This window comes from Diplodia corticola (genome assembly GCF_001883845.1).
Source record: "Diplodia corticola strain CBS 112549 chromosome Unknown scaffold3, whole genome shotgun sequence".
NCBI lineage: Eukaryota > Fungi > Ascomycota > Dothideomycetes > Botryosphaeriales > Botryosphaeriaceae > Diplodia > Diplodia corticola.
Window position 1 is genome coordinate 441868 of NW_017971482.1, and position 26868 is coordinate 468735.

Genomic DNA, 26868 nt, shown 5'->3' on the forward strand with positions numbered 1-26868 from the left:
CATCCATGTATATCTTTGGTGGGGTTGTCTGACGACGCTACCCTGTCAGAAGCTTGCTTCGCCTTGCCAAGTCACCCAAGAGCCCATCCACTCTCAGCTTCTTTGCATAAAGGTACTTCCGAATGTGTAGAAAGTAGCTGCATGCAGTCGATATTGGCACTAAGAAAAGGCAAAGAAAATCATAGGCAACGAGACCATGCCAGAACTCGGGAGCCGTGCGACTACTTTTCCCCATTAGGGCAGTTTCAGAACGGCGGAAACCTACCTAAATCCAAGAATGCAATCCCAAGTAATTGGTGGAGAGAAGTGGCTCACAAATACTTGTTTTGTTACATTTGTTCACAGTAGCTTGTTATTCTCTGAACATACGGGGTTTCATACTTATACGTGATGCTTGGATGGGCGAAAGGAACGACTCAGTGATGAAAATTCAGCCTCGGGCCTAGTACGGCCTCGCAAAGCACGATGATCACAACCAGGACCCCGTTTTTTACCCGCAATACTACGGTGCTTCGGAGGATTATTGCGGGAGGATTATTGAGCGCGCTTGATGATGACATGGATCACATGCGCATATCACGGAGTTAAGTACCGGACTTTGTAGCGCCCGCGGATGGGCACCATGGACTGTTACAAATACCTAGATTACCCGTCAAACGGCTTGCTATGGCAAGGAGACGATGAAGTTTTGTAGAAAGCGGGTTGAGAATGATCATAGCTATAGGTTTCAAACCTTTTAGTGGCTCGCTCGTGTATTATACGTATGGTATCCGGAATGGGAAGAAGAACACAAAGAAAACATTGATTAAGACTGGCCAGCCACATGCTTGTGGTAGTGACCCGGCATCTCTTGCATCCCTCCTGTAGCGTCCAGCTCGACGTGTCTCATCGACTCGAACATGCCCTGCTGCTGGCCCGCACCGTTCGGCCCCTGGTGCCATCCGCCCTGTCCGTCCGGCACCATGGTCGTCCGCCTCTTCCGCTTCTCCGCCAACAGCAGCCAGAAGACGGTGACGAATGCGATCAGCAGCGGCACGCCTATTCCCACACCGACGCCGGCCATCTGCCCGCTCGAGAAGCCGTCTGTGCAGTCTGACCCGGCGGCACTGCTGCTGCTGCTGCTACTGCTGCTGCTGCTGGAATCACTCGATAGTTGGACCAAGGGCGTGAAGTTGGCTGAGATTTTGAACGTGACGGCCGAGTTGGTGCAGTCTTCGCTGCCGCATGTCCATGTCGAGCCGCTGGACGCGTTGCGTTCGCAGAGGGTGATGGGGGCGCCGGCGCTTGGGCTGTCTGAAGATTGGGCGTGATCAGTAAGAAGTGTGCGAGGGTAGGTGCTGTGGGGAAGTCGGGAAGCCGTACAGTCTTGACATTGCTGTGCGCAGGCATCACTTTTCCACGACGAGTCGGTGCAGGAACCGCGAGAGAAGAGGCCTGCTTTCAGGCAGAGGCCGTTGGCCATGCACGTCGATCCCGAACCACAGCATGCCGAGTTCTCGGCGGACGAGTCGCACGGCGTGTCGTCAGACTTGGTGCTGCCGTCCGGGTAGTAGCAAGTCATGGTTGCTGAGGCTCTCCGGGAAAGTAAGCAATGCGAATGTCTTGGGAAAAAGCTTGTGTCAGGAACGGAGATCAAGAGCGGGAAGCGGTGTTGAAAACAGTCGTTGGCGGTCTACCTGCAGGCCACTGGCGGAGATAACATGCGAGGGACGATCCTTCGTAAGCAGGAAACCTCCGAGATACTATTTTCAGTGGAGAGTCCGTGTTCTTGTCAAGCAATGGATGGGGGCCAAAACCGTATGTCCAACCATGATAGGCTCTTGGGCCATGTCGCGTCCACGCGTTCAATGGATTTATGGGGATCACTCGGAGTTGGACCCACAGTAGGACAGGCCATCAGTTTCCGTCTCGTCTTGCAACAAAACCCCGGACAACTGCCCGTCTAACAGTTCTTTGGCTTAAAGTCCCGCTTCTCACACTCGAGGGCTCGAAACGCATTATTACGGCGACACCCACTGCCCAATGCAACGACATACAGGATGCTCAGCAAGCTTCATGCGAAGCCATGCGTTGAGACACGCTTTACTCTTGAGGTCTGCCTCAAAGCGAAGATCTACTACACCTCGGATGCTTAGTAAAGCAAAGACGGTAAGACCAGTAGGCTGCAGATATGTTGCGGCACTGCAGTCTTTATACGGAGCATTGACCTCCTAAGCGCTCTGCTGCTATTGACCTTGATAGTGGAATGTCCACGACGACAGAGGTCTTGTATCATCCTCAGCCCGTCCTAGCGGCCGCGCACCTGATCCTTTCGGGACTCGGTCGAGCCCCCGATTGGCCCGAGCGAGCGTGTGGGGCTCGGCTACGGCGCTGGGGCTGCCCCTTATGCTGACCATGGTTACTCCTATTTCGGCTCCTGCAGACTGGTCTCACACGGTCTCACACTTTCCCTTGGTGTTTCCTAGCCGCGCCTCCCTTGGACTATGAACGCATCATCAACGCAATCCTGCATACTCTGTTCCAGGATCTTCTCGCGTAACCAGGGCCGCTACTCGCCGTGGGCGCTGCTCTGTTCGAGCTATAGTGGGGTCCGCCATACTGTAGCGCGGCTTATTCTCGAGCGATCGGCGCGGGCCGGGTGCAAACTATGTCGGCTACTGTATATCACGGTGCTGGAGGCAGACCAAAAACAGGCCCAAGTTGAGCACGACGAAAGGAGCAACGGGCATCTGGAAGAGCTGGACGAGCAGGCCAACTCCGAGGAGATCAATTTCCAGTTCTCGTTTGAGAAGAGATACGACGAGAACAGCACCAAGATCATCCGCCCCGTCCTGCACGTCACCCGCCTCGACACCATCTTCTCCCGGACCCTGGAATTCGATGTAGGAACCGTCGATGGTGCGCCAATGCCCGTGCTGCATGAGGAACTCGCCATCTTTGCTGACCGACTGCGCCAGGCGATCCTCTGGGCGAGCCACAGGCCATAGCCGTACCGCATGTGCTTTCCATCGCCGACGACAAGCTGCGCGCCTCGTTGCCCGTCCGCAAGCAGACGTCCGACAGGGGCACGCGAACCATCTTCCAGATGATCCAGGGCTGGGTGAAGTCGTGCGACGAGCGCCCCCCGGAGAAGGACGTCGCCCATTGCTGCTCCCTGAGCCCGACGGTGCCGACCCGGCTGATTGACATCTCTGGAGCGCCCCAGAAACTCCGCCTGGTTGAGACCGGAGGCAAGGCGCACGCGGCGTATGCTGCATTGAGCTACTGCCGGGGCGAAACAGAGCCGCTCAAGACGAGCCAGGACACGCTGGCCGCGCACATGGACGACATCGCCATCACCAAGCTCCCCTGGATGTTCCTGGACGCCGTCAAAACCGCGCGGTGGCTGGACCTCAAGTACATCTGGATCGACTCGCTGTGCATCATCCAGGACGACGAGGCGGACCGCGAGCACGAGATGGCGCGCATGCACAACGTCTTCCAGAACTCGTACGTCACCATCGTGCCGGAGCGGGCGCGGTGCTGCCGCGAGGGCTTCCTGAAGGCCGACAACCTCTGGAACCCGCTGGCGACGCTGACGGTGCGGTGCGAAAGCGGCGAAAAGGGCAAGATGCTCCTGACGCAGAAGAAGGACAACCTGCCCCGCGACGAGAACCACATGGCGCGGGAGCCGCCGCACGAGCGGGCGTGGACGCTGCAGGAAGTGGTGCTGTCGCCGCGCGTCCTCATCTACACGCACGACTCGGTGGTGTGGAAGTGCTTCTGCCACGACAAGGGGCTCGTCTACAACTCGCTCACGGGCGAGGCCATGGGCCGCGACTGGAACGGCTACTGCGCGTCGGCCGGGCTGACGACCATGCGGCTGTGCCCCTCGGGCGTCATCCTCCAGCCCTCGGTCGCCGCCACCATGCCGTCCTTCCTCCTCCGCCAGCTCGACCCGGGCGAGAGCGGGAAGCTCGGCCGCGCCCAGACGCGCGCCCGCCAGCTGTACCGCATCTGGGAGTTTCTCGTGCAGGACTACTCGAACCGGCGGCTCACGCACCCCGAGGACAAGCTGCCCGCGCTGGCGGGACTGGCAGCCTACTTCCAGCGCGCCCTCGGCAGCAACAACAACAACAAGAACAACCGCATCAAAAACACCAACAACGAGGAAAGCAGCGACAACAACGACGACGCCGCCTACGTCGCCGGCCTCTGGAAAGGCCACTTCATCCACGAGCTCTGCTGGACCGTCGACACCAAGCGGGCCACGGCGGCAGGGACGCGCGTGGTGCGGCACACGTCGGCGACAGGCACCTGGCGCGCGCCGTCGTGGTCGTGGATGTCGATCGACGGGCCCATCGCCTTCGAGGCCAACCGGCACACGACCTTCGAGACGTCGTCGCACATCAAGCGGTTCCGGTGCGTGGCGGAGCCGCTGCTGGCGCACGCGCCCTTCTCGCGGCTCGCGCCCGGCGCGCACGTCGACGTCGCCGGCCTGGTCCTGCCGTACGACGCGACCGAGGACTGCCGCGTCGTCTTCGACGTCGACGCCGCTGGCGGGTACGGCGGCGGCGGCGCGAGGGGCAGGGCGCGCAGCAGCATCGGCGAGATCGTGTGCACCAGTCCGGCGGGGGCGAAGCCCGAGCTGTGGCTGCTGCTCGTGGCGACGTGCCAGACGTTTTCGAGCCAGAAGAGGCAGGGCAATCTGCTGCCGAGCGGGAGTATTTGGGGGTTGGTGCTGCAGCCGGCGGCGAAGACGGCGGAGGGGGGCGGGCCGGCGGATCAGTCGACGGGGGCTTTTGAGAGGGTGGGGTATTTCACGGGTGGGTGGCGCGCGGCGCAGCAGTTTCCGGGGAATGAGAGGGAGGTGAGGATCATTTAGGGAACACGGTAGGTGCTGCTGCCATACCCCTAGCGTAGAAATACATGACTTCTGTTTTGATTGGCCAATCGAGTCTCGATAATACCAGCACTAAGCCGAAATCGTCAGTCCGATATTTCGCCAGCCCTCGAACCAGTCTTCACCTCCACACAACCCTTCTCTTGCTCACCTGCCATCTTCCCATCCCCGACGAACTCTCGACACGTCAACACTGTCACCCCTTCCTGAGGCCGCATGGAACTCGACGCCGTGTCATGCGCCATGGTTCGATAGCGGAGCTTGCGGCGAACATGCCGCAATATCCAACTGCCCAATACTCGACCACTCTTCGACATATGCCACCGCCTCAACCTATTCCAAGCAGCAGGTCCTCAGCGGACTTGATGCCTTCCCTGGGAGATTAAACCGCTCGCTGTGATGCTGATTTGGCTCCATCGCCGAAGCCGTGCACTACTTTCGGCATAGTGCTTATCCTTCTGCTGCACAACGACTATATCGACGCGTGGAACCCGCAAGCCCAAACAGTGGTTCAGCTATGTGGCCATGGAGTTCGACTACGAGCCGCTGGACGAAGCACGCAACGAAATTCGCGTGCTCTCTTTTTCCCAGCCTGACGACACACCGCCTTCGCCCGAGCATGCAGACCTCGTCCGCTGCACCCTGGAGCGCGTCTCGCTGGATGAGACGCTGGACCACTACTCGCAATTTGTCGTGTCGACGCCGCCGCTGTCGCGCCGCAGCAGCTATGACCTCTGGCATGAGGAGACCAACAACCGCTACCGCTCGCGAGGAGCCGACACCCCGCCCGACCGCGCTTCTGCCCATGCCCGCTACCACCGCTTCGCCTGGGGTGACTACGGCGCCTTGAGCTACACCTGGGGCGACCAGTCGCAGTCCCGCCCCATCCTGCTGAACCGCGTCCTCTTCCTCGTCCGTCCCAACCTCGAGGCCGCTCTACGCCGCCTAGCCCGCTACCCCGACTACGCCAACGGCTTGAAGCTATGGGTCGACGCCATCTGCATCAACCAGCGCGACCTGCGAGAGCGCAGCCGCCAGGTCCGCCGCATGGGCGACATCTTCAGCCGCGCCCTGATCGTGACCATCTGGCTGGGCGAACTGTCCGACACCGAAGGCATGTCGGAGCTGCAAGGCCTCGTCTCGCGCTGCCGGGACCCCTCCACCACCCACGACGCCGTCGAGAGCGCCCTCGCCGACCCCGACCTCAGCTCCGCCCTCCACGCCGCAGTCGACCGCCTCGTCACCGTCACCTACTGGACCCGGACGTGGATCATCCAGGAGAAGTGCCTCGCCCCGTCCAACGCCTCGCTCCTCTTCGGCCCCCACGTCTTCAGCCTCATCCCGCTGCGCAACTTCCTCGCCTGCGCCAACAACATCGCCGGCGCCATCGCCAAGCGCGAAAAGGCCTGGCACATCCTCCAGCTCATGGACCTCGCCGTGCGCCACCAAGAGCGCCAGCCCCTCCAAGACCAACGCAGCGCCGCCGAGCAGCGCGCAGCCGACACGGACGACCTCGCCCTGCTCCTCATGCTCGGCCGCCTCGCGCACACGACGGACCCGCGCGACAAGCTGTACGGCCTGATGGGCCTGCTGCCGCGCCCCGTCGCCCGCCACATCGACCCGGACTACGCGCTGCCCGTCGCGCGCGTCTTCGCCGACTTCGCCGCCGCCCTCGTCCGCGGCCTCGGCTCCCTCGACCTCGTCCTGACCGGCCACTCGCCGCCTGGCCCCTCGTCCTTCGCGTCCCCCTTCAACGCCGTTGTGCCCAGCTGGGTCCCCGACCTCGCCGACCGCTGGGACCCGTACCTGTGGAGCTCGGGCGGCTGCGACGCCACCCGCGGTCGCCACGAAGGGGAGGAGATGATGATGGAGTGCGACATCGTCGACGCCGGCCGCGTGCTCGTCGTCAAGGCCTTCTTGTGCGATGTCGTCGCCGCCACGGCGCCGCGGCTCGGTTGGGCCGAGGGCGTGCTGAGCGTGCTCGCCGAGGGCTGCTGCGACGGTGCTGCTGTCGCGCCGCCGCAGCCGCAGCCGGACGCGGATCTCAAATCCGCCATCGTGCGCACGCTGCATCGCGATGCGTCGCTTGACTGTTACGGTTCGGCTACGTTGCTTGATGTGCCGTGGTTGGATGGGCTGAGGCCGTTGGAGGAGGAGGAGGAGGGAGAGGGAGAGGCCGCCGCCGCCGACGACGACGACGACGACGGCGGCGGCGGCGGGAAAGAAGGAGGAGGAGGAGAAGGAGGAGGAGAAGGAGGAGGAGGAGAAGAAGAGCAGAAGCGGCGGCGGCGGCGACGACAAGTACAATCGCTTCTCGCCCGCGGCTGGGGCCCCATCTTGCGCCACGCCAATTTCGCCGACTTCCAACAGTTCCGCGCGAGACTGGACGAGGCGGGCTTCGCGCCGTGGCCGGGCCGGAGGTTCCGCGACTTCTTTCCGCGCGCGGTGGACGACGACGAGGTACCGGACGGATTGATGGAGAGAGGAGCGGTGGAACTGGAGGATCTGTCGCGGGACGACGGCCGCCGCGCTGAGTTCGTCGCCGCGCTCGACAGGCACGCCGGCCTCGTGTATCCCGTCTTGACTACTCGGCGGGGGCTGTTCGGGACGAGCGTCCATCCGACCCAAGTGGGTGATGTGGTGGCGGTTGTGTTGGGGTGTTATGCGCCGGTGTTGCTGAGGCGGGATGCCAGTGGCGATGCGTGGAGGGCGGTGTCGCATTGTTATGTGGAGGGGTTGATGAGGGGGGAGGCGATGGGGTGGTTGGAGAAGGGGGAGGGGGCGTTGGAAGTTTTGAGGATTGTGTAGCGGGATGCTTGCTTTGTTCCTCAGGGGTGATGTCTCAATTTAGATTTCATAGTCTCTTGAAGCTTTGCTCCATGACTCTTCGTTTCATACGCACAAAGCTGCGTTTGGAGTTGAAAGTTGATTACATCCCAAGTGTACATGATCCGGATGTGACCCCTTTTTGTATTCATGTACCAGTCAGAGGAAGCTATTCCACTTTAACCCTCCTATAGCCGCGCAGACTTGGGAATGCTTGAGAAACCAATGATACCATGCATCTCCTAACGTTGGCTGCGCTAATCACCATTATTTCATCAATATCAATGTCAATCTGCGAGTCGGCCAAGGTAGTGTCGGGAAAGCACCTTCTCAAGAAATGTTTCGGACCAGCCCTTAAGGCGCGATGAGGCCGTTCGATTCGAGTGTGAGTTCGGCCTTGGAGTAATGCTCCATCATGAATTCCCATTTGCCGGAATTCCAATTAACAACCAAAGATTTCACGTTTTGATTCCAGTTATTTTTGCATGTACCGGATAATCCTCCTTCGGTGAAGTGCACCACTCGACGTGACAGGCACCACTCTTGGATAGCCCAGCCTTTCTTTCTCAAAGGGCCGGAGCAAGGAGAGCAGTGACTAGTCTGCTTTACATTCATTTGACCTAGAATGCACACGCGACGCCGAACAATAGTATGTTTGCTGATGGGGTCGTGGTGGTCTGTCCATTACCTTTTGAATTCACGACTAAGCGAACAGTGATTACATGGGCTGAGCCTGTGGTTGTTCGTGGAGATGGTGTGCTGGAAGTGGAGTGAGAAGCGCAGATCAAGAAAGGTGGGAGGGAACGCTTGAAGGTACTTGTGTACTTCTGGCTTCAATGCGTACGTTCAATATACAGGGGTTATTTAGCGCAGTTCCATAAGTAGATGTCCTGCAGATACGATATAGCGCTCCAAGACCCGGTGGATGCGAGGGCGTGACGCAGGCTGCATGTATTTGCGGCTAAAACTGTTGCTGCCTAATTGTGCGGTGCAACGCAGGGCGGCTTATCAGCAGCCAGCACTCAGCCCCCTGCTCGGTGGGGGCCACGACTGGCCACGGATGGGCTGTGCCGCACAGGACACCTGCACATGCGGCTGAAGAATCTCTAGTCCTGCCTGTGTGTGGGCCTGCCCGGGTCGCTTGACCTGCTTCGTGTGCTGTCACTGACGGCAACGTTGATTAACCCGGCCGTTTGCATCCCAGGTGTTGCGACGACGACTGCCGTTTCCCTGCCTCATTCGCCTTTCCTGCTCACACTAGTCCCCTGCCGTTTATCGACGCTTGCCATGTGCAGCGCTCGGCAGACGCAGCGTTTCTCAAATGTCAGCAGTACGTTGTCTCTCCGACCACATTCTCCCGAAACGCTGGCTTCGGAAACTGGACCCTCGCCAGAAAAGGAAAAAATTCCTGCGTCTTTGCGCAGAGATACGCGGAGCTCTTCGAGCGTCCATGTGCCCTCCCGGCGACCCTGAACGGCAATTTGTCTCCGCGGATGCTTTGAACACGGTGTGGCTGTACCGGGAGGGAAGAAGTGCGAGTCGGCTCGACCTTTTCCACAAACAGCTCACAGCGGCAGAGCGAGATCCTGGCATAAATGAGAGATACCTCAAGTTACTCTCGGTGCTGGTCTGGATTCAATATCCCTACGAAGCATGGCGGGAATTTGCGAAAACCTTCCCCGAACTCAGCATCAGTGATCGCCAAGGCTGGCAAGACGACAAGTTCCCTTTCCAAGATGCGAAGCCCTTGCACGCTCTCTTTGAGAGCGAGATCGATTTCGATACCCACGGCCAGAGTTTCCTAAGGAACCAGTATCTGTTCTCACCCGCACGCATCCACGAGTTGCCACTCTCGGACTCCGAAACTGGCATCAGGCCCTTGCCCGACTCGATGCGCTTGCCCTTCCTGGATGCAGGAAAACTGCTCCATCATGGTACCCACAAAGTCACGAGGCGCAAGGTGGCCAAAGGAGAGATCCAGACGTTGAATGGAGAGCCCCTGCCATTGGTCGCCGTGAAGACGTTTTCGCCCGACCAGAAACGGCAATTCCTCGCCGAGCTGTATAATCTGAAGCTGATGAAAAAAGCCCCCTTGATCCATCCAAATATCCAATCCTGTTTCTCGGCCATCCAGATTGGCTCGACAGGTCATCTCATCTTTGAGCCCGCAGAGTGCAACCTCTCTCAAATCCTCCACTGGCAGGATACCTTCTCCGCAAGCTTCTGCGAAGATATCCGGCGCGATCTCCGCCCGAGCTACTTGCTCTGGGAAGCAAAAGATCTGAGCGATGCTCTTGACTGGCTGCACAACGGCTTTAGGCCTAGAATGTCGTCCGACATATTTAGGTGCTACCACCTCGACTTGAAACCGGACAACATACTGGTCTTCCCGCCGACCGACTCAGCTGTACACGGCGATATTTGGATGTGGAAGATAGCCGACTTCGGTGGATCCGCAATCAAGAACATGCGCGACATAGCGCAGGACAACCCCGACGACAACGGCCCCGCCATCGCCACGATTGGACGTCTACGCACCGGAGTATATCAAGCACCCGAGATCGAATCCAGGGAGCACGAACCCGGCACAGCTGCTGATATTTGGTCATATGGCTGCATTCTGTTGGAGATTTTGGCTTTCGCTCATGGGGGACCCGGTGGCGTGAAACGCCTTGAGGGAGTTCGCAACGGTACCACTACCGGCCGGTCTCACTTTTACGATTCAACGTTTGCCCTCAGAGCAGATATCCGCTCGTGGATAGATGAGCTGGAAATATTCGACGAGGGGCTGTGCGAATTTCGGGAACAAATCTATCGCCTTCTTCACCAAGACCCTGCAGCCCGCCCAAACGCTCAAGATCTCAAGAGGCCCTTCGAAGCTGCCTGGGATAAGGTCAGCAAAGGAACTGCAAATGGCTTGATATTTCCAACACCGTCCAAAGCCCCAACCTCGGACCAAGCAGCCGATGTCGACATACCAATCCATGATCCAGCCTTGATTCGTCTCAAAGATGGCCCCCAACAAGTTGACCGGCCAGTCAGCAACTTTCTTCGAAAGACGCCATCAATGTGTCGCATGTCCACCACCGGCGATTGCGCAATAGTGCAGGTAAAATCCGAACGCAATTACTCTGCCTTTGGTGTGTTTCCGGAGTGGAACGAAACATCTATACAAGAGCCTCGCAGTCTGCTGGAGGGAGAAGAGCCACGCAGATACAGCGTCGAGAAGATTGCAGCCCAAGGCACTGTTTGTGCGGCATTACTTCGTACTGTGGGAAGCGACGAATTCCAGGTTCGAAATACTACCTTGTTGACTGTTCTACTCCACAAACTAAGCTGACGAGATGTTACAGCTACTACTTTGTTCCCAGGACAAACGGACCTTCCATAGTTCAAGTAAAGGCACTGAACTATCAGTATCCGCACATGGAGACTGCATTGTTCACAATGACAACAGCCTGAAGATCTTTTTGAGTGGCTGCAATCACGCCAGAGAGCTGATTCTCCCCGGAACTTTAAAAGGAGCGTGTTTCAGCAATGATGGGAAGTGGGTATATGTCTGGTCGCGAACGGATGCAATGGACTACTGGCAGATTTTCGACGTTACATCCGGTGACCCGAAACCGTTCCTACAACTTCAGCGCCCATTTGTAAGCTCTCATGTTAATGCCCCTATACAACCAGGCTGACCAAATATTTATAGCTGAGGTCTCACCACCCCCGCTTTCGAAATCTCCTAATCGCATTGAGAGATCCATCAGAGAAGAGCAGCATCCGACCACTATTCCTCACCATTGACAAACACGGGAATGCAAACGCTCTCATCAGTAACGGGAATGCTTTTTACGTCCACTCCATTCAAGGCGAGTTCAGTGGCTATGACGGAGGAGCAGCCACCGAAGACGGCCGGTCGATCCTGCTGGTTCATCAAAGCCAAGCAAACAGAACACCCGATTTACACCTTGTCGACCTCGATCCCGAGAAGCTCCGGACTACCGACCCAGACCAACCTCTAGTGCTGAGGTATGATGAGCTTGAAGCACCCTACCTAAGGGACTACATGGCCGATACCGGATTCTCCATATCTTCGGAAGAATCAAATGTCTATGCTTACTTTGCTATTAAGTTCAGGGGCGACATAGTTCTAAAAAGGGTCCATGTGGGAGGATACAATGAATGAAACAAGTTTCATGCTGTTCAAACATCCGGCGGCTGTCTTCTCGACGCTCTTTTCATTCTCTGTCTCCGTGCTGCGCACCACCATGCCAAGCCCGTCACAGCCGTCAACGGGATAGTCACCAGAAGGTATATCCACGCATCTTTTGATATATTCATTCGACGCGAACCCTCGTCAAAATCGAAGAAGTTCATGCCAAACAGCGACTGCGGGTAGCAGATTAGCGAAAGAACAGGGATTCAGACTGAATCTTTCAATGCTTACCGCCACAAAGCTCGCTGGCAGGTAAATCAGCGTCGCCAGGGTTACGATGCGGGCGATGGTGCTGTCATCGACACTGTCCATGGCGAGGGCGTACACGCCCTTGCTGATCTCCGTGCTGACTGCTTGATTGTCGGCTGCGAATTTCTGGACTTTCGCAGCAGCCGTCTGGTTCTTCACGTTCAGAGCGTCCGTGACCTATGGCCGTCAGCACACGCGCGGAATCCGTTGGCATGATGTTTTGGTCCGCTTACAAGTCTCAAAATGCCCTGGACGCGAAGTTCAAGAGCTTCTGCGGATGTCTGATACCCTTCGAGCCTGATCATGACGGTCTTCAGGGCATTGGCAGTGATGGTAAACTCGGTTTGGGCGTACGCATCATTCTGGAGCATGCTGTGGTTCAGCTCTTGTAATGTTTGAACCAGCTTCTCGGTCTGTCTCAACGTGACTTGGACACTTTGCACTCTCTCCTCCAGACCTCGCAGCGACCGCATGGACTTGAAGCTCAGCGTCTCCGAGAAGCTGACCTCAGACTCGATATCAGCAGTCCACACCAGCTTTTTCTGACAATGTGTCAGCTGTCGCCCTCGACTTCAGACATGGAACTTACCAGCTCCGAGTACTGCTTTCCAATGTCGGCCAGGAAGTCTCTCCAGTTGTCTATATATGCAGACAAGATGGAGATGTGCAGTCGCAGCGGGTTGGCCTTTAGCGCACTCCATTCGTTGGGTTCCAGGGCCTTGTGGTTCAATCTTCTACTCAAGTCTGAGTCTTCCTTCGGATTGAAGATCAACCAGGTGGATCTCAAGCCATGGCTCGAAGTCTCAATGCGGTTGAATACCTCAGTCCGCCGAATCGACCAAGGAAAGGCTCGAGACCGGTTGTTTGCCTCTGCATATTTGAACTGATATGAGAGCTCTTGAACAGACGTTAAACCCGACCACACCACAGAGCCTTCGGAATGCGGCTTACCAAAAGATGGAGACGGCTCAGTTGACTTTTGCAGAAAAACATTCCCGTAGCTCTCTTCCGAGATGCACGTCTCAGTATGCACTGCGAACAGGACATCCAGGAATGGCAAGGGTAGCTGGTATGCATCCAGAAGCTCCCACAGCAAAGGAGCTGTGACTAAAAATGGACGGAGTGAGTCCTTTTGGACGAATGAGCTGTTTTGCATCAGCTTATGTCAAAGGGAGAAGCGTGGGCTGCGAACAATATCCTGCAGTCGAGCTCTCCAGAGCGAGACTCAGAGATTGCTTGACATGCGCTTTGCTGGTCCTCAACGACGCGCTGGATCGGTAGTTGGGAACCCGGTGTTGACTCAAAGACTTGGAAGTTCACTGTCTTCTTGGCTGATATTGACCGGATGTGTTTGTTGAGCCGGTCTTGATATTGAACTCGGTCTTGCCCCAGCGCAAAATCGTCGGGTAGGTTGAGCGGATAGTCGGAGAAGGGTAACGATTTGATTTCCTCGGCCATTTGGTCTTGGGATGCCAATCAGTCTCGAACACAAGTCCCGCGAGATGCAGGATATTCAGCAGGGGTACAGGCCAAGATATGCACCAGATTATCATTTGCCTTGTAGATACAGCCTCTGCGGATCTTATGTTCTGCAATGTGGCGGAGCAGCGAAAAAAAATGTGTTCTGGCTAGGCCCAAGTCGCTAAGCCCCCATGTATACGCCCCCGGCATGCCCGATAAGCTGTGTGACCGACCCCGCTTTCTGCCTTGCGCCCAGTTCAGCCGTGCAAAGCCCCCTCAGCCTACTCGTCCACTCCCCTTATGATCCTGCCACGGTCAGTCGGAGGCCACCCTTGATACGAGGCTTGACTTACTGGATTTCATCCTGTATAAACGCATGGGTAAGCGAGCGCGCATAGCAGGGTGGTAGGGTGGCCCACCTTGTTGAGAGCTCTGGGGGCCAGATAGGACCAGTATACGTAGTTTGCCTCGTCGGTTTTCTGTGCCACTGTCAGGGGGATACGGCTCCAGAGGGAAAGCGAAGGTGAAGCGCCGCCCAGACCTTAATCTCGTAGTTTTTGTTCGACCCGAACCGCATCCTGAGGAAGCCTTCCAGGGAAGATTCCTCTATGTACCCGGATTCGTGCTCTTCGATGATGTAGCGCTGCATGGCTGACAAGGCTGTCACGCTCGTTCTAGGCCGCAGGAGGGTAAGATTGGTCGAAGCGAGCGCTATCCGATCTGGATGCAAGGTTGATCTTCTATGAGTAAGTCTTGGCCGTGAATTTAACAAAGGTGGTGTGAAATGTTGTTGAGCGAGCCGACGCCGCTCCGGAGATGTGAAATATGATGAAAGCGCCGGGCAGGCAGGCAGCACTGCAAAATATGTGTGACTTTGGCTGCAGGGGCTGTCTGCTGCCTATCTGGTTACATTTGTCCCCCCACACGCATCCTGGTAAGCCAAGTGGGGGCCGAGAATCACTGCAGCGAGGCAACCGCCTGGATGCACAGCCCGGCCTATGTAGAGCCTTACATGTTCAGACTCGCCCACCGCTTTCTTCTGACACGCTCGAAAGTCATCATGCATTTTGAAGGGAGACAGAGATCGCCCCGCGCCACGCCTCTGAAGTGAGTATCTCCACAACGTTTTCAGCATCGCGCTAACCATGCCTGCACGTCAGCCGCGAGCTCGGGAGATGGCAGATCTTCGTAAGTCGGCCATGTAAGATCCTCACGTCGCGCTTGCTCACGTCTCGCAGATGATTGCCATCAGCACCATCATCGGCATCGGCTTCGTCTCAAGGGCAGGCGAGATCCTGGCGTTCGGCGGCCCTGCGACGGTGCTGGTCTCGTTTGCACTCGTCGGCGTGGTCGCCGTGGCAGTCATGGAGGGGATAAGCGAAATGGTCGTGACCTGGCCCGTTTCGAACCCGCTGGTCGAGTTTGTCCGCCGCTTTGTTGACCGTGACTTTGCGGTCGTGGTGTGCGTCGCATACTGGTACACCTGGGCAATCACCTTTGCTGCTCTGGTCTCCACTGCTGGCAACATTGTCAAGTATTGGAACAACAGCAAGGCTGCAGAAGCACTCGTCTACGCCCTGTGTCCACTTTTGGTCTTCTTCATCAACTTCAACACAGTCAGGGCAAGTGCTGCCCACCTGCTTTTGAACCACGTTCTCACATGCTAATGGATTTCCAGCTCTTTGGCTACATAGAGCTTTTTGGGGGAGTGCTGAAGCTTCTAATCGTGTTCATGGTTTTTGTTATCATGCTATGTTTAAAGGGAGGCGTGGACTGGGCTCATGAGCCATCAAAAGAAGAAGGATTCGGCAACTGTGAGCAATGCCTTCTCAAAACGTGGTATCCATGGTTTATTCTAACAGCGGGATGAATGTTCAGATATCGCTGATGGATTTCGACACCGCTGTCAAGTCTCGAGCAGCAGTGGGGTTGCTGTCTTGTGCGTTATTCCCCTTCTCCATCTCTGGCTGATATTGACTGCATACAGAATCGGCATCAACCTTGCAGTATATCCGTTTGTCGGAGTTGAATCAGTGACCATGACGGCGTTCGAGGCCAAAGACACAAGAGAGCTCAAACCACCCACCAGGAACATCAGCTTCATTGTACTATCCGTCTACATGATAAGCATCGTCAGCATGCTACTGAATGTCTGGTGGGAAGATCCGCTTCTCATGAGGTACTACGATCAGTGGACCGCCGGAGAACACAACACGACGAACTGTCCGGACTCAACCCCAGGCCAGCAATCCTTCGTCACATCCCGGGCCTCCAACAGCACAGGCGACGACGACAGGCTTCTCCCCGTCATCGCGACCGACCGCTTCGGCATCAAGAACCTCGGCGGCGTGATCAACGCCTGCCTCCTCTACTCGGCCTTCAGCGCCGCCAACTCGGCCCTCTTCGTCGCGTCGCGCACGCTGTACGGGCTCGGGTCCAGCATCCAGCGCGACGAAAAGTCTGCGTTCCTGCGCCTCCTCGCGAGCTTCGGCGACGTCGACGGCAACGGCGTGCCGCAGCGCGCCATCATCGGCTCCATCTTCTTCGCCTGGCTGCCCTTCCTCTCGCTCCACGACGCCCCCGGCACCCACAGCATCCAGGACATCCTGCAGAGCATCGGCACCACCAGCTGCATCCTCGTGTGGGCCTCGCAGGCCCTCGCCTTCCTGCGCTACCACTGGTGGCTGCGCAAACACCACACCGAGCTGAAGGGGCAGTACAGAAAGTTCGACCGCTGGACCCGCGCCGATCGCCTCAGCTGGCTGGAGTTCGCGCAGCCGTGGCTGGCGTGGTTTTCGCTCGTCGCGAGCCTGACAATTCTGTTCGTTTTTGCGAGCGCCGGGCTGTGGTCGTCGGAGACCAATGCGAGGGAGAAGCTGGCGGTCAAGGCGCTGGATCAGTACCTGGGGCCGGGGCTGCTGCTGCTGATGTTCGTGGGCCTCAAGGTTGTGAAACGGAGGGGCTGGGTGAGGTTGGGGAATTGGGACGAGTTGAGGGAGACGCTGAATGATTTGAATGAGTTGGTGATGCCGAGCAGTACATCGACAGGGGATCGACAGGCCAATGGCTCGCTTGAACCTAATGGCCGTGTGGATGGTACGGAGGTCTACGAAATGGTCAACGGGACTGTGCACGAGATGTGAGGGGATCATGAGGATGCGGACTGATAACCATGTATGTACCACCTCGCGATATTCCCACACAGATAGTCTTTATTCTTGATTTGCTTTGGTCTAGCCTCGGCAAGGACGTTTTCAACAAAGGCTTCTAAGATAGTCCCCACCAAAAGTGCATGAGATTGAAATAAAGTTTGCGGTTGCACTAAGGAATTAGTACCCCCTGTTTCCATCCACCGGCACGGCCGATCGCTCGGGAAGGGCGATCATTCCAGCCTATTGGTACCACGGCATCAGCTAGATCCAAATGAGTCATGTTAATGCATGCTTGAGTAAAAGCGTACAACCAGAAGAGGCCGAATGGAACGAAGCCTTGTACACCGAATACTCACCACCAAGCTCGACCTCTCCATTAAACAGCTTCGTAAACTCACCACTACAACACACAGGCTTTCCAAAATATCATCTAATGTGCGCCAGCGGACATGCTTCTCTTGTCTTGCTCGGAGAAGACTCAGCTCTAAGGAAGTAACGCTCAAGAACTAAACCATTTCCACAGGCAGATCGTAGCCTGATATGGACGGCCGAGATGAGCGGAGAGCTATACATCTCTGAAACAGCAAGGGCCGCAGTTTTTTGCCCGTTCCCTAAAAGAAATAACCCTCACGATATCAGTGAAACAAACGGCCGGAACAGATGGGGAAAAGGCTCTAGCGACTCCGGCCCTACAAGCACTGTCTAAACGCTGTCGAAAAGTCGTTTAGATAAGAGATGTACTGGATCACCATGGAGATTCATAGCTCTCTGTGAGATGTAGCAAACGGATTGGTTGCGTCCAAGTGCGCAGTAAAAGAAGAGAAGTGTGGCAACGAATCAAAATCTCCGCACGCCGCAACTACCCGGAAACCCTTTTGACAATCTGGTTCGCCGACGCCACGCATAAATGTGGAAACCCCGAATACGCGCTACTCGCACTCGTCCCGGTGATGATTGCGTGTTGAAATTCATCCGATGATTCCAGCTTCTAAATGGCTGTTGATAAAGATAATCTGTATCCATGCAGGTCTCACCGCTATGACGCAACATGATTTGAGGCATTAATTCTGGTCAGCAACACGTCAAAGCATACGCAGCCGACTTCAAGATTTCACTATATGTTTGCGGAATGAGGGCTCGCTGGATCATCAGACGGGTGTGGGGCCGGGCTTTGCTCGGTGGAGATGACCCTCACTAATGCATTGTCGTGCCCTTAGTGCATGTTGAGGTACGTACGCAGTATCAGCACTTGGACCGAAACCGTGACACGTGGGTGTGGGGCCGCGGTTCTGATGGTGGATTACCCTCTGCCGCTTGCTCCGTGCTGACGCCTTTTCAATGCTTATTCCCACTCCATTCCCGGTCTTCCCACTCTTAACGTACGTTGGGCTCACAAGCAGGTCCCGCTAGCCCAGCAAGCACAAGAACCTATAAGGTTCGACAAGCTTTTCGCCTTGAACACCACCGAGACGTTCGTAAGCACTAAGGCAGGAGAATGCGGGCCCATGCCGGGATTCAAGCCGATCCTTGCTCCATGTATAAAGTCAGCATTGCAGGACACGTACCGTCAGATCGCAATATGGTACTGATGGACACCGGTAGACCTTCACTTGCCGGCCGCAAACTCAAATAAATTACAGACAAGAATGATGCACGGGGCACACACAGTCATCTGCAGACGTGTTTCCGTCAGCTTGTCAGAAGAGAGCATCATTTTGCAGCCATCGTGCGATCTCGGTGAATCTTCCAGAATGGGGAGATAGCGATTAAGCATTACGATATCACGCGCTTCAAACAGTGTGCGGTCTTTGATATCAGGGAAGCACGTCTGCCTTCAGCCTTCACTCCAATGCCCCGCAGCCCAATCTTCCCTTCATCTCGCCAAGTTGAGAGGTCTTCTTTTTCAAACCTGCCATTCACCAACTCCTTCGCTTGAATTCCATCGCCATTGCATCAACCGTCCTTCGAGGCCCAATCATGTCTTGTGATAGCGAGGTATCCCTCCCCGCCATCCCTTATGGCCGGCGTCTTATAGCTGCCACTCTCGATGAATTGGCTCGAACTTCGCCCAACCGCACATATGCTTCCATCCCAAAGTCCGACACCGACATCACTCTCGGCTTCCGCGACATTACCTACGCCGAACTGGCCGCCGCCGTCGATCACACAGCATACTGGCTTGATGAGCATCTCCCTCCTCCGCCATCGCGTTCGCCTTCCTCCAGCGTCGCGTCCCTTCCATCGACTGGTTCCAAGAGCAATGGTGAAAATGAGAATGGATCCACCACTGAACAGGAGCCACGTCAAACATTCACCTACTTCGGCCCACGCGACTTGCGCTACATTCTCTTCCTCGTGGCAGCCATGAAAACCGACCGTCGCATGCTGAATACCAGCACAATGGGTTCTCTCGAAGCCCAAGTCTACCTCGCTGACGCTGCTGCATGCCGCGCCTTCTTCTACGCGAAAGATTTGGGAGGTGTTGTGCCCGAGTACGTCAGAGAAATCCCACAGAAGATCGAAGGCAGCACGACCATCACTGTCCCCTCATTCGAAGACCTGTTCTTCGGAAGCGTCGACAGAGCACAGAAACACTACCCGTACGAGAAGACATGGGACGAAGCGCGCGGCGACGAGATCGCCATCTACCACACGTCTGGCAGCTCCGGCTTCCCGAAGCTGGTGCCCTACACCAACGAGATGTTCGCCCGGGTCGACACGTGGAACCTGCTGGAGGACGTCGACGGCATGACCACAAGCAAAGAGTACTACGCCGACAAACGAATCTGGGTCGCTCTGCCAATCTTCCACGTGAGTCTGCACTCCTCCCTCCCTCCCTTCCATATATAAACCCCCTCACTAACCCCACCACCCCAACCCCACCAGCTCGCCGGCGCCCTCGTCTCCCTCCCCTGCGCCCTCTTCTTCTCCACCATCCCCGTCTTCCTCCCCTCCACCACCCTCCCCACCCCCTCCGCCTTCACCTCCCTCACCACCCACTACAACAACAACAACGCCACCACCCACCACCCCCGCCTCGACGGCATCTTCGTGCCCCCCTCCCTCCTCGAGGACCTGACCCTGCACCACCACGACCCCTCCTGCCCAACCAACACCCCCATGAGCACCCCGCACCCCGCCCTCCGCCCCCTCTCCACCATAATCTTCGGCGGCGCCCCGCTCTCCCCCGCCGCCGGCCGCGCCCTCGCCCCCCTCCGCTCGCTGCGCACCTGCATCGGCAGCACCGAGGGCGGCTACTGGCCGACGCTGCGGCCGGACGGCGATGGCGACGGCGACGATCAAACCGCTGCGCAAACGGACCTCTGGGACCACATCGCGCCGCATCCGCGCATGGGCGCCGCGTTTGAGCGGGTCAGTGGGGGAAGCGGCGAGGGCGAGGACATGTACGAGTTGGTCGTCGTGCCGGGGGCGGCGGGAGCGAACGGCGAGGTGGTGTTTACGAATTTCTTCGGCGCGGCGGGGACGATGGGCGGCGGGGATGGAGGGGGCGGCCGGGGCGGCGCGGTGGTGGGGGGCGTGTGGCGGACGAAGGATCTGTTCAGTCCGTACACAGGGCCGGATGCGGAAAGGGTGATGGGCAGGGCGGCGGGGGTGTGGAAGTATCGGGGGCGGACGGACGACTTGGTGGTGCTGACGGGGGAGGTGAAGATGTATGCGGGGGGGTTGGAGGAGAGGGTCGGGTGTCATGCGAGGGTGAGGCATGCGCTGGTGGGGGGGTATGGGAGGGAGGTGCCGTTTTTGTTGTTGGAGGTTGTGGAGGGGCCGGAGGGGGAGGGAGGGGAAGATGTGTTGGAGGAGGTTTGGGAAGCGGTGGAGGAGGCGAATAGGGATGTTGGGCCGAGGGTGGAGTTGAGGAGGGAGTTGACGTTGGTGGCGACGAAGGACAAGCCGTTTGCGAGGTTGGCCAAGGGGTCCGTGGATCGGAGGGGCACGTTTGCGAGGTTTGAGAAGGAGGTGGATGAGATGTATCAGAGGTGGCAGGGGTGATGGTCATGCTAAAACTTTGGGTTTGATGTGGTTCTTGCCTGTTCCTATCTTAATCTCTCCTTTTGGTAGTTCCAAGTCAACAGCCCGGTCTTACCTTGTTCAAGTCAGTCATCTTTTCCGTACGTAAAGCATTACAGAACAATAATAGAAAGTGAGCAAATGTCGAGAGCTTTATTAATCTTATAAAGGGGTGTTTGACGCTTTCAAAGGGTTTCGAGGCGGCGAGTACGTAAGTGTAGGGCGTTGTGTATTCGATCAATGTAGGCAAAACCTGAACGCACAACAGCTACCTGGAGAATGGCCTGATGGCCCCCAAATCTACGCATTGACCAATTACAATCGTTGAACCCCGCAGCCCCGTATTTTCTCCGGTCAGCTGAACTAACACTGCCCCATTCCTCACCCACAAGCCATGGAATCATTCTGCAACGCATGCTCAAACATCTTCATCGGCGGCAAGTCACGCAAGAGGGACGTGGGTGGAGCCACGTTCCTTCATCATGAGTCATTCGCCGCGTTCCAAGACGCATTGCGTACGGGTTGTTTCTTCTGCGAGATGATGGAGAGAGCTTATGTCAACGAACACGGTGGTTTTTCGGAACAGACACGGAATGGCAGTCAAAGCTTCAAGATCACATACATCTTTGAAACCGATGTCGAGTGGCTTGGCTATGTCAGCGATGACAATGAGGAGGAGCAAGAGGAAGTCGAAGAGACGGATGCACGGGCTGTTTCCGAACAACACGAAAGCGGCAGAGTTGATGACAGCGATTCGAACAGCATTGTGGAGGAGCCAGCGGAGACGTTTGATACCTTTCAGATGCTCTTGGTCCATTTCTGGCGTGGTGAGCACGATCGGACAGTCAAGGACTTCTGGCTGCTTCCAACTCAACGTCAGTGCCGCTGTTCCCGTCTCACTGCAGGCTAACTGAACCCCCGGTAGATGCAGGAGCGTATGCATCCGAGAAGGACCCCGGCATTGAGGTGGTCTACAGCCATCCGATCGAGGACAATACCGGCTCGGAGCCGAATCGTCTGCTGATACGCAAGTGGATAGACTACTGCACCAAGCATGATGATGCTTGCCCGCTACCACCGAGCACAGCTGTACGTCTGCCGACTCGTGTCATCGACGTGGGCAACACCGGAGATGGCCAGGTGCGCCTTCACGTCACGCAGGAATCGGACATCAAGCACGGCCGTTACATCTCGTTGAGTCACCGATGGGGAGAAGTGAACCTCCCCAAATGCACCAAGAGCAGTCTTTCTTCCCTACAGCAGGGCTTCGATGTGGCCGGCCTGCCGAAGACGTTTAGGGATGCCATCGAAGTGACGCGGGAACTGGAAGTCCGCTTTCTCTGGATCGACTCCCTCTGCATTCTCCAAGACTCGGCCGAAGACTGGGCGCAGGAGGCCGGCATGATGGGCGAGGTCTACCGAAACTGCTATGTGAACATCGCAGCCACCGCTGCGCAAGACAGCGATGGTGGCTTGTTCTTCGATCGCCGCAAAAGGGACGTCGAACACTTGGAGGTGGAAATCGACTGGTTCTCTGAAAATAATTCTGCCCCCGCTAGCGAAGAAGCCGCGTCTCGTCCTCGATACGTCTCCTGCCACTGCTGGGATCCCGACCTATGGAGCTTCGAAGTCGAGCTCGCCGTCGTCAACACGCGCGGCTGGGTCGCCCAAGAGCGCCTCTTCTCCCCGCGCATCCTGCACTTTGGCGCGAACCAGCTCCTCTGGGAATGCAGCGCGCGCGCCGCCTGCGAGATGAGCCCCGGCGGCGACCCCGACCTCTCCATCGGCCCCCAGCTGCGGCCGTGGAAACACCTCGCCGACTGCTTCCGGGACGCCGCCAACACGACGCCCATGCGCTCGTTGACGAGGCCCCAGCGCTTCAAGAAGTGGCAGGCGTGGTGGGACTTCGTCGAGGCGTACACGACGCGCGACTTCACGTACTCGTCGGACAAGCTCATCGCCATCTCGGCCGTCGCCAAAGCGATGATGGCCCAGCACGAGGGCGTGCCCGAGGACTACATCGCCGGGCTGTGGGCGTGGTGGCCGGAGCTGGACCTGTGCTGGCACGTATCGCACAACCGGCAGCCGCCGCTGTCGTTCAGGACGACGGTTCGGCCGGCGGATGGGAAGAGCGCGTGGCGCGCGCCGTCTTGGAGCTGGGCGAGCGTGGACGGGCCGGTCATCAGAGCGTACGTCGATCGCGGCGACGAAGCCGTTTTGCTGGTCCGCGTTCTGGACGCCCGCGTCGTTGCGCTGCGTGGACGCGACAGGACTGGCCAGCTGGAGGATGCGTCGTTGGAAGTCGAATGCCGCGTCTTCTCTGCAGCTTGGTCAACGCCTCCCCTTGCCGATGTTTCGAGAGATGGGGCAAAGCTGCTGGACGCCAGTGGAAACGGTGTGCTCACCGGGAGTATCAGCTTCGATGATTTCCATCAGGCGAGTGCTGTGGCTGCTTCGGATAGCGTCCGAGTGGTATGTCTGCCAATCACGCAGATATTCACTCAGTTCGATGATCCGTTGGGGCAATACTTCGTACACGGGCTCCTGGTGGAGGTTGTGCCGGGCGATGCCCTTGTCTATCGCCGAGTGGGCCATTTCATGGTCAACGGCAGCATTGATCAGTTATACGCTGTGGCGGAGAAAGAAGGCTTTAGGAATACAGGTCCTGTAGTGGCTACACTGCTGTGAGAAGATCAAATAGACCTTGAGATTTTATGTAAACGGATCTTGCCGCTCGCGAATGAATTATGATTCTATGAGTATTACGGTTTCCATATCACAACCAAGTACATTTCTTTCGCATTACCCCGTCTCTTCATCGTCCCAAGCCACGCACGACGATTACAAAACAGTCCCAATATCAGCAACACAAGCCGTCTCCACCAACCCCTCATACTCAGGCCCCCCAGTCGTGCACTCCGGGACCAGCTGGATCTCGGTACAGTTCCTCCAATCCTGGCTGTAAATCTCATCCGTCCCGAACCTCTCCACATCCGTCCAATACACGACCGCCCACTCGCGATACGCCTCCTTACACGCCACAAACGTCTGCTCCCCAAACCCCACCAACCCCAGCGCCGGCACGCCATCCGCCCCCTCGACGACCCCCGTCGCCGTCTCCGCCGTGTTCGTCCGCGTCGCGATGATCTGGTCGCTGCTCAGCGCGTACCCGCCGGGGATGTACCACCCGAACGGCGTCACCTCGCCCGAGTTGTTGGGCGCGTCGGTCCGCACGTAGCTTGCGGAGGCGTCGGACGACTGTGTCTGTTGCTGCGTGTAGAAGATGTCGCCGCCCCGCCCCGGCGAGAACGTCTCGTTGTACAGCACGCCCCACATGTCGTCCGGCGGCAGCCGCGTCGTGATGCCCAGGCGCCGGACTTCGATCGCCCAGCCCGACACATCGGGCGTCTTGTCGGTTTGGGGGCCGGTGACTTTGGCGCGGAGGCGGTAGTGTTGCGACGAGGAGGTGTCGGCGAGGGTGGCGGCTGGGAGGGTGGCGAGGAGGGACATGCCCACGGTGAGGATTGTGGAGATGGTCATGGTGGGTGGGGTTGAGCGAAAGTGTTGGGTTTTAGTGAAGGGGTTGGATTGTAGCGAAAGTATTGGATTGTAGCAAAAGTGTCGGAGTAGCGAAAGTGTCGGAAGTTGCTCTGGTGGTGAATGTTTCGATGGAGAGACGACGCCCGCTTTTATGGACAGGCAAAGGTGGTAGAGGTACAGTTGAGGGAATATCGCCAAGAAGTCACATTGTGGAACTATACGAGGCGAACGACGTGTAGTCTGACAGGAGCTGGATTCCACCGAGAAAGCGTCCGACAAAATTGTTGGAAATCACAGTCTCCTTATTGAACTCAAGGCCAAGAAGCGTGCGTGTGATCGGACCTTGAAAGCACCATTTCGAGGGTGGCGTGAGTTTGATTTTTTACCGCGGTTAAACTGTTTGTCAATAGTCGTAGAAGCCAAAAGTGTGACAGGACGCCGGTCGCGATCCGGAGAAGCGGAATCCCGCAGGATGCACGTCTTGCTAAATATAGCCGTCTCGGTCTTGACCTCCGGCCTCCAGGAACATCTGACGTCAGCGCCTCCGCATTCAGGTCGGAGTGGTCTAGAAGATGCATCGATCCTGGTGCAACCCTGGAGATCTTCTGAGCAGGAAGCTTGAAATAACAAGGTGCGCACATGATCGACAGGGACCACTTGACCGGGATATACGACGTTTGCCTTGGGAGTCTATCCGGACGGCTTGAAGCAAAGTCCAGCCACTGTTGTGCACCCAAACCTTTGCATCGTCACTACGGGTTTTTTAATACAGCGCAAACATACTCATAGGCATGCAAAACGGTGTTGCAGGTTTAATTCGTCATGTCGGGACTGCGCAACAGCAGGGTAACGAGGGTTTTTACGGGATCCACGTGGGTTAGATTAAAAAGTCTTTTGCAGGTGACGTGCCCAATTATACAACACGTACTGTCAACCTGAACTAATGAATAGTAACTATAGTTCTCATAATCCACAGGATTTCAGCTGATGGCGGCCTGGGCAATTTTGCACTGCCCGTAGTCAACCTCACTCTCCGCAAAATTACTACCGGACGCTTAGACAGTAAAACAGTAACATTTGCCTAACGAACACAAAACATAGTAGATAATGCAACGAACCCTCTCCCGTGCACGCGCTTGACTTCTTACCAGTATCATTTTTCTTAAACTCGAGGGTTGTAATGCCAGGCCCTTTTCCTTATGGGTTTTCCTCCATATAGAAAAGCGAGGTATCGAAAATGGGGTTTAAGCCGGCGTAGCCTCTTAAGCCCTATCATATCAATGCATGTTTTCCCTCGTGGTGGGTGTTATGAATAGCCAGAGGTGAGTGTTATGAGTAGTCAGGCATCAAGCAGTCAGCTCGAGTTGTATCGTGGAAGTGTGTTGAATGACTTGAACATTAAGCTATGACAGCTTGCAGCGCACACTGAGCAAACAGCAGAGGGTTGGTCAAACTCATCTGTCTAGATCTGAGGGTTAGTGAAAGTTAATTACTTTCACTCCACCCATCGACGAGAAAAGTGAACGGCTCCCACAACTAGTGACCACCACATTTTCCCAAAACGTACTTGGCCATCCATCGGCTCTCAGGTGATTGCGTCTCGCTTCGCCAATCAGTAACTGAGCCACCGCTACGTATATACTCCCGCGCTACTTCCCCCAACTCTTCTAATCCACTCTTCCCATCGCCTTCCACCTGCGCCAGACAACAGAACTCTCCACACCCAAAGAACTCCAGCTCCCCACGATACAGCCTGTCATGGAATATTCACGTCAATCCGCCATGCACTACCGCCGCCAGTCCAACCCCTACCAATCGTGTGGGCACTGCTGCAACCTCTTCTGTATTGTTTGGACGATGATCTGTGGGTTCCTGATCATGGTCTTATGCATTCCCTGGCTCTACATCAGTTTGGTCGGTCGCACCATCGTCTGGGCCATCACTTGCGGCCACTACGGCTTCGGCTACATGGTCAGAACTGAGGTACAACTTTCCACGTTACATATCTTGCAGACGCCTGACCTGACTGATGACACTATGTAGCTTGGGGAACCCAACCCGCGTTCTGCATTCAGGGCCCTCCGTCAAGGCTTCGGCCGGGTCCGCAACATCTTCAAATCCGACACGCACTCTGACCATTCCAATCGCCGTGCCTCCATCGACCTCGAAGCTCGAGATGACCTCCATCATGATATCCAAGATGATATCCGCGATGATCTCCAACCCGCTGCGAGGAGGAACACATATCATCAAGCCCTGGCTCAAATTGCGCAAAACAACCCTCGTGGCAATGGCGATGTCATCGAACTGAACACAATTTCGACCGTTCGCCAGGATAATGATGGGGACAACTTGACCTCTGAGGCAAGGAAGACGGCTGAGGCGGAGGCCAATACTTAAGGAGGAGCTAGACGGCCTGTGATGTTATATCAGTGTTCAATTCAATTTTCATGCTTTCACGCCGGAAATTAGTGACAAGTGCATTCAGAGGTCCCAATCTTCTTGTCATAATGATGGGCTGC

The 26868-nt window shown here is 56.7% G+C and overlaps 10 protein-coding genes across 10 annotated transcripts; 7 read left to right on the forward strand and 3 right to left on the reverse strand.

The window, feature by feature from the left end:
• Positions 1–805: 805 nt before the first annotated feature.
• BKCO1_3000148 (uncharacterized protein) lies at positions 806–1561 on the reverse strand (the record flags this gene model as incomplete). Its single annotated transcript, XM_020274039.1, has 1 exon — positions 806–1561. One exon carries the CDS (start codon positions 1559–1561, stop codon positions 806–808), a length of 756 nt encoding a protein of 251 aa, XP_020134703.1.
• A 1086-nt stretch (positions 1562–2647) lies between these two features.
• Positions 2648–4864, forward strand: BKCO1_3000149 (het-domain-containing protein; the record flags this gene model as incomplete). The annotated part of the gene is made up of 3 exons (XM_020274040.1): positions 2648–2659; positions 2694–2898; positions 2958–4864. The coding sequence occupies 3 exons, from the start codon at positions 2648–2650 to the stop codon at positions 4862–4864; spliced, it is 2124 nt and encodes a 707-aa protein (XP_020134702.1).
• A 543-nt stretch (positions 4865–5407) lies between these two features.
• On the forward strand, positions 5408–7690 carry BKCO1_3000150 (heterokaryon incompatibility protein; the record flags this gene model as incomplete). The annotated part of the gene is made up of 1 exon (XM_020274042.1): positions 5408–7690. One exon carries the CDS (start codon positions 5408–5410, stop codon positions 7688–7690), a length of 2283 nt encoding a protein of 760 aa, XP_020134572.1.
• Positions 7691–9158: 1468 nt separating this feature from the next.
• BKCO1_3000151 (cmgc mapk protein kinase) lies at positions 9159–11888 on the forward strand (the record flags this gene model as incomplete). The annotated part of the gene is made up of 3 exons (XM_020274043.1): positions 9159–11000; positions 11062–11358; positions 11412–11888. The coding sequence occupies 3 exons, from the start codon at positions 9159–9161 to the stop codon at positions 11886–11888; spliced, it is 2616 nt and encodes an 871-aa protein (XP_020134573.1).
• A 17-nt stretch (positions 11889–11905) lies between these two features.
• On the reverse strand, positions 11906–13625 carry BKCO1_3000152 (magnesium transport protein transmembrane region; the record flags this gene model as incomplete). Its single annotated transcript, XM_020274044.1, has 5 exons — positions 11906–12091; positions 12150–12344; positions 12401–12709; positions 12757–13312; positions 13360–13625. The coding sequence occupies 5 exons, from the start codon at positions 13623–13625 to the stop codon at positions 11906–11908; spliced, it is 1512 nt and encodes a 503-aa protein (XP_020134570.1).
• Positions 13626–14688: 1063 nt separating this feature from the next.
• Positions 14689–16771, forward strand: BKCO1_3000153 (general amino acid permease; the record flags this gene model as incomplete). The annotated part of the gene is made up of 6 exons (XM_020274045.1): positions 14689–14735; positions 14789–14816; positions 14867–15244; positions 15307–15442; positions 15507–15567; positions 15616–16771. The coding sequence occupies 6 exons, from the start codon at positions 14689–14691 to the stop codon at positions 16769–16771; spliced, it is 1806 nt and encodes a 601-aa protein (XP_020134571.1).
• A 1986-nt stretch (positions 16772–18757) lies between these two features.
• BKCO1_3000154 (acetyl-synthetase-like protein) lies at positions 18758–20788 on the forward strand (the record flags this gene model as incomplete). The annotated part of the gene is made up of 2 exons (XM_020274046.1): positions 18758–19591; positions 19667–20788. 2 exons carry the CDS (start codon positions 18758–18760, stop codon positions 20786–20788), a joined length of 1956 nt encoding a protein of 651 aa, XP_020134568.1.
• A 412-nt stretch (positions 20789–21200) lies between these two features.
• Positions 21201–23494, forward strand: BKCO1_3000155 (heterokaryon incompatibility protein; the record flags this gene model as incomplete). Its single annotated transcript, XM_020274047.1, has 2 exons — positions 21201–21681; positions 21732–23494. 2 exons carry the CDS (start codon positions 21201–21203, stop codon positions 23492–23494), a joined length of 2244 nt encoding a protein of 747 aa, XP_020134569.1.
• Positions 23495–23647: 153 nt separating this feature from the next.
• On the reverse strand, positions 23648–24346 carry BKCO1_3000156 (uncharacterized protein; the record flags this gene model as incomplete). The annotated part of the gene is made up of 1 exon (XM_020274048.1): positions 23648–24346. The coding sequence occupies one exon, from the start codon at positions 24344–24346 to the stop codon at positions 23648–23650; it is 699 nt and encodes a 232-aa protein (XP_020134566.1).
• Positions 24347–26224: 1878 nt separating this feature from the next.
• BKCO1_3000157 (uncharacterized protein) lies at positions 26225–26746 on the forward strand (the record flags this gene model as incomplete). The annotated part of the gene is made up of 2 exons (XM_020274049.1): positions 26225–26329; positions 26390–26746. 2 exons carry the CDS (start codon positions 26225–26227, stop codon positions 26744–26746), a joined length of 462 nt encoding a protein of 153 aa, XP_020134567.1.
• Between the last annotated feature and the right edge of the window lie 122 nt (positions 26747–26868).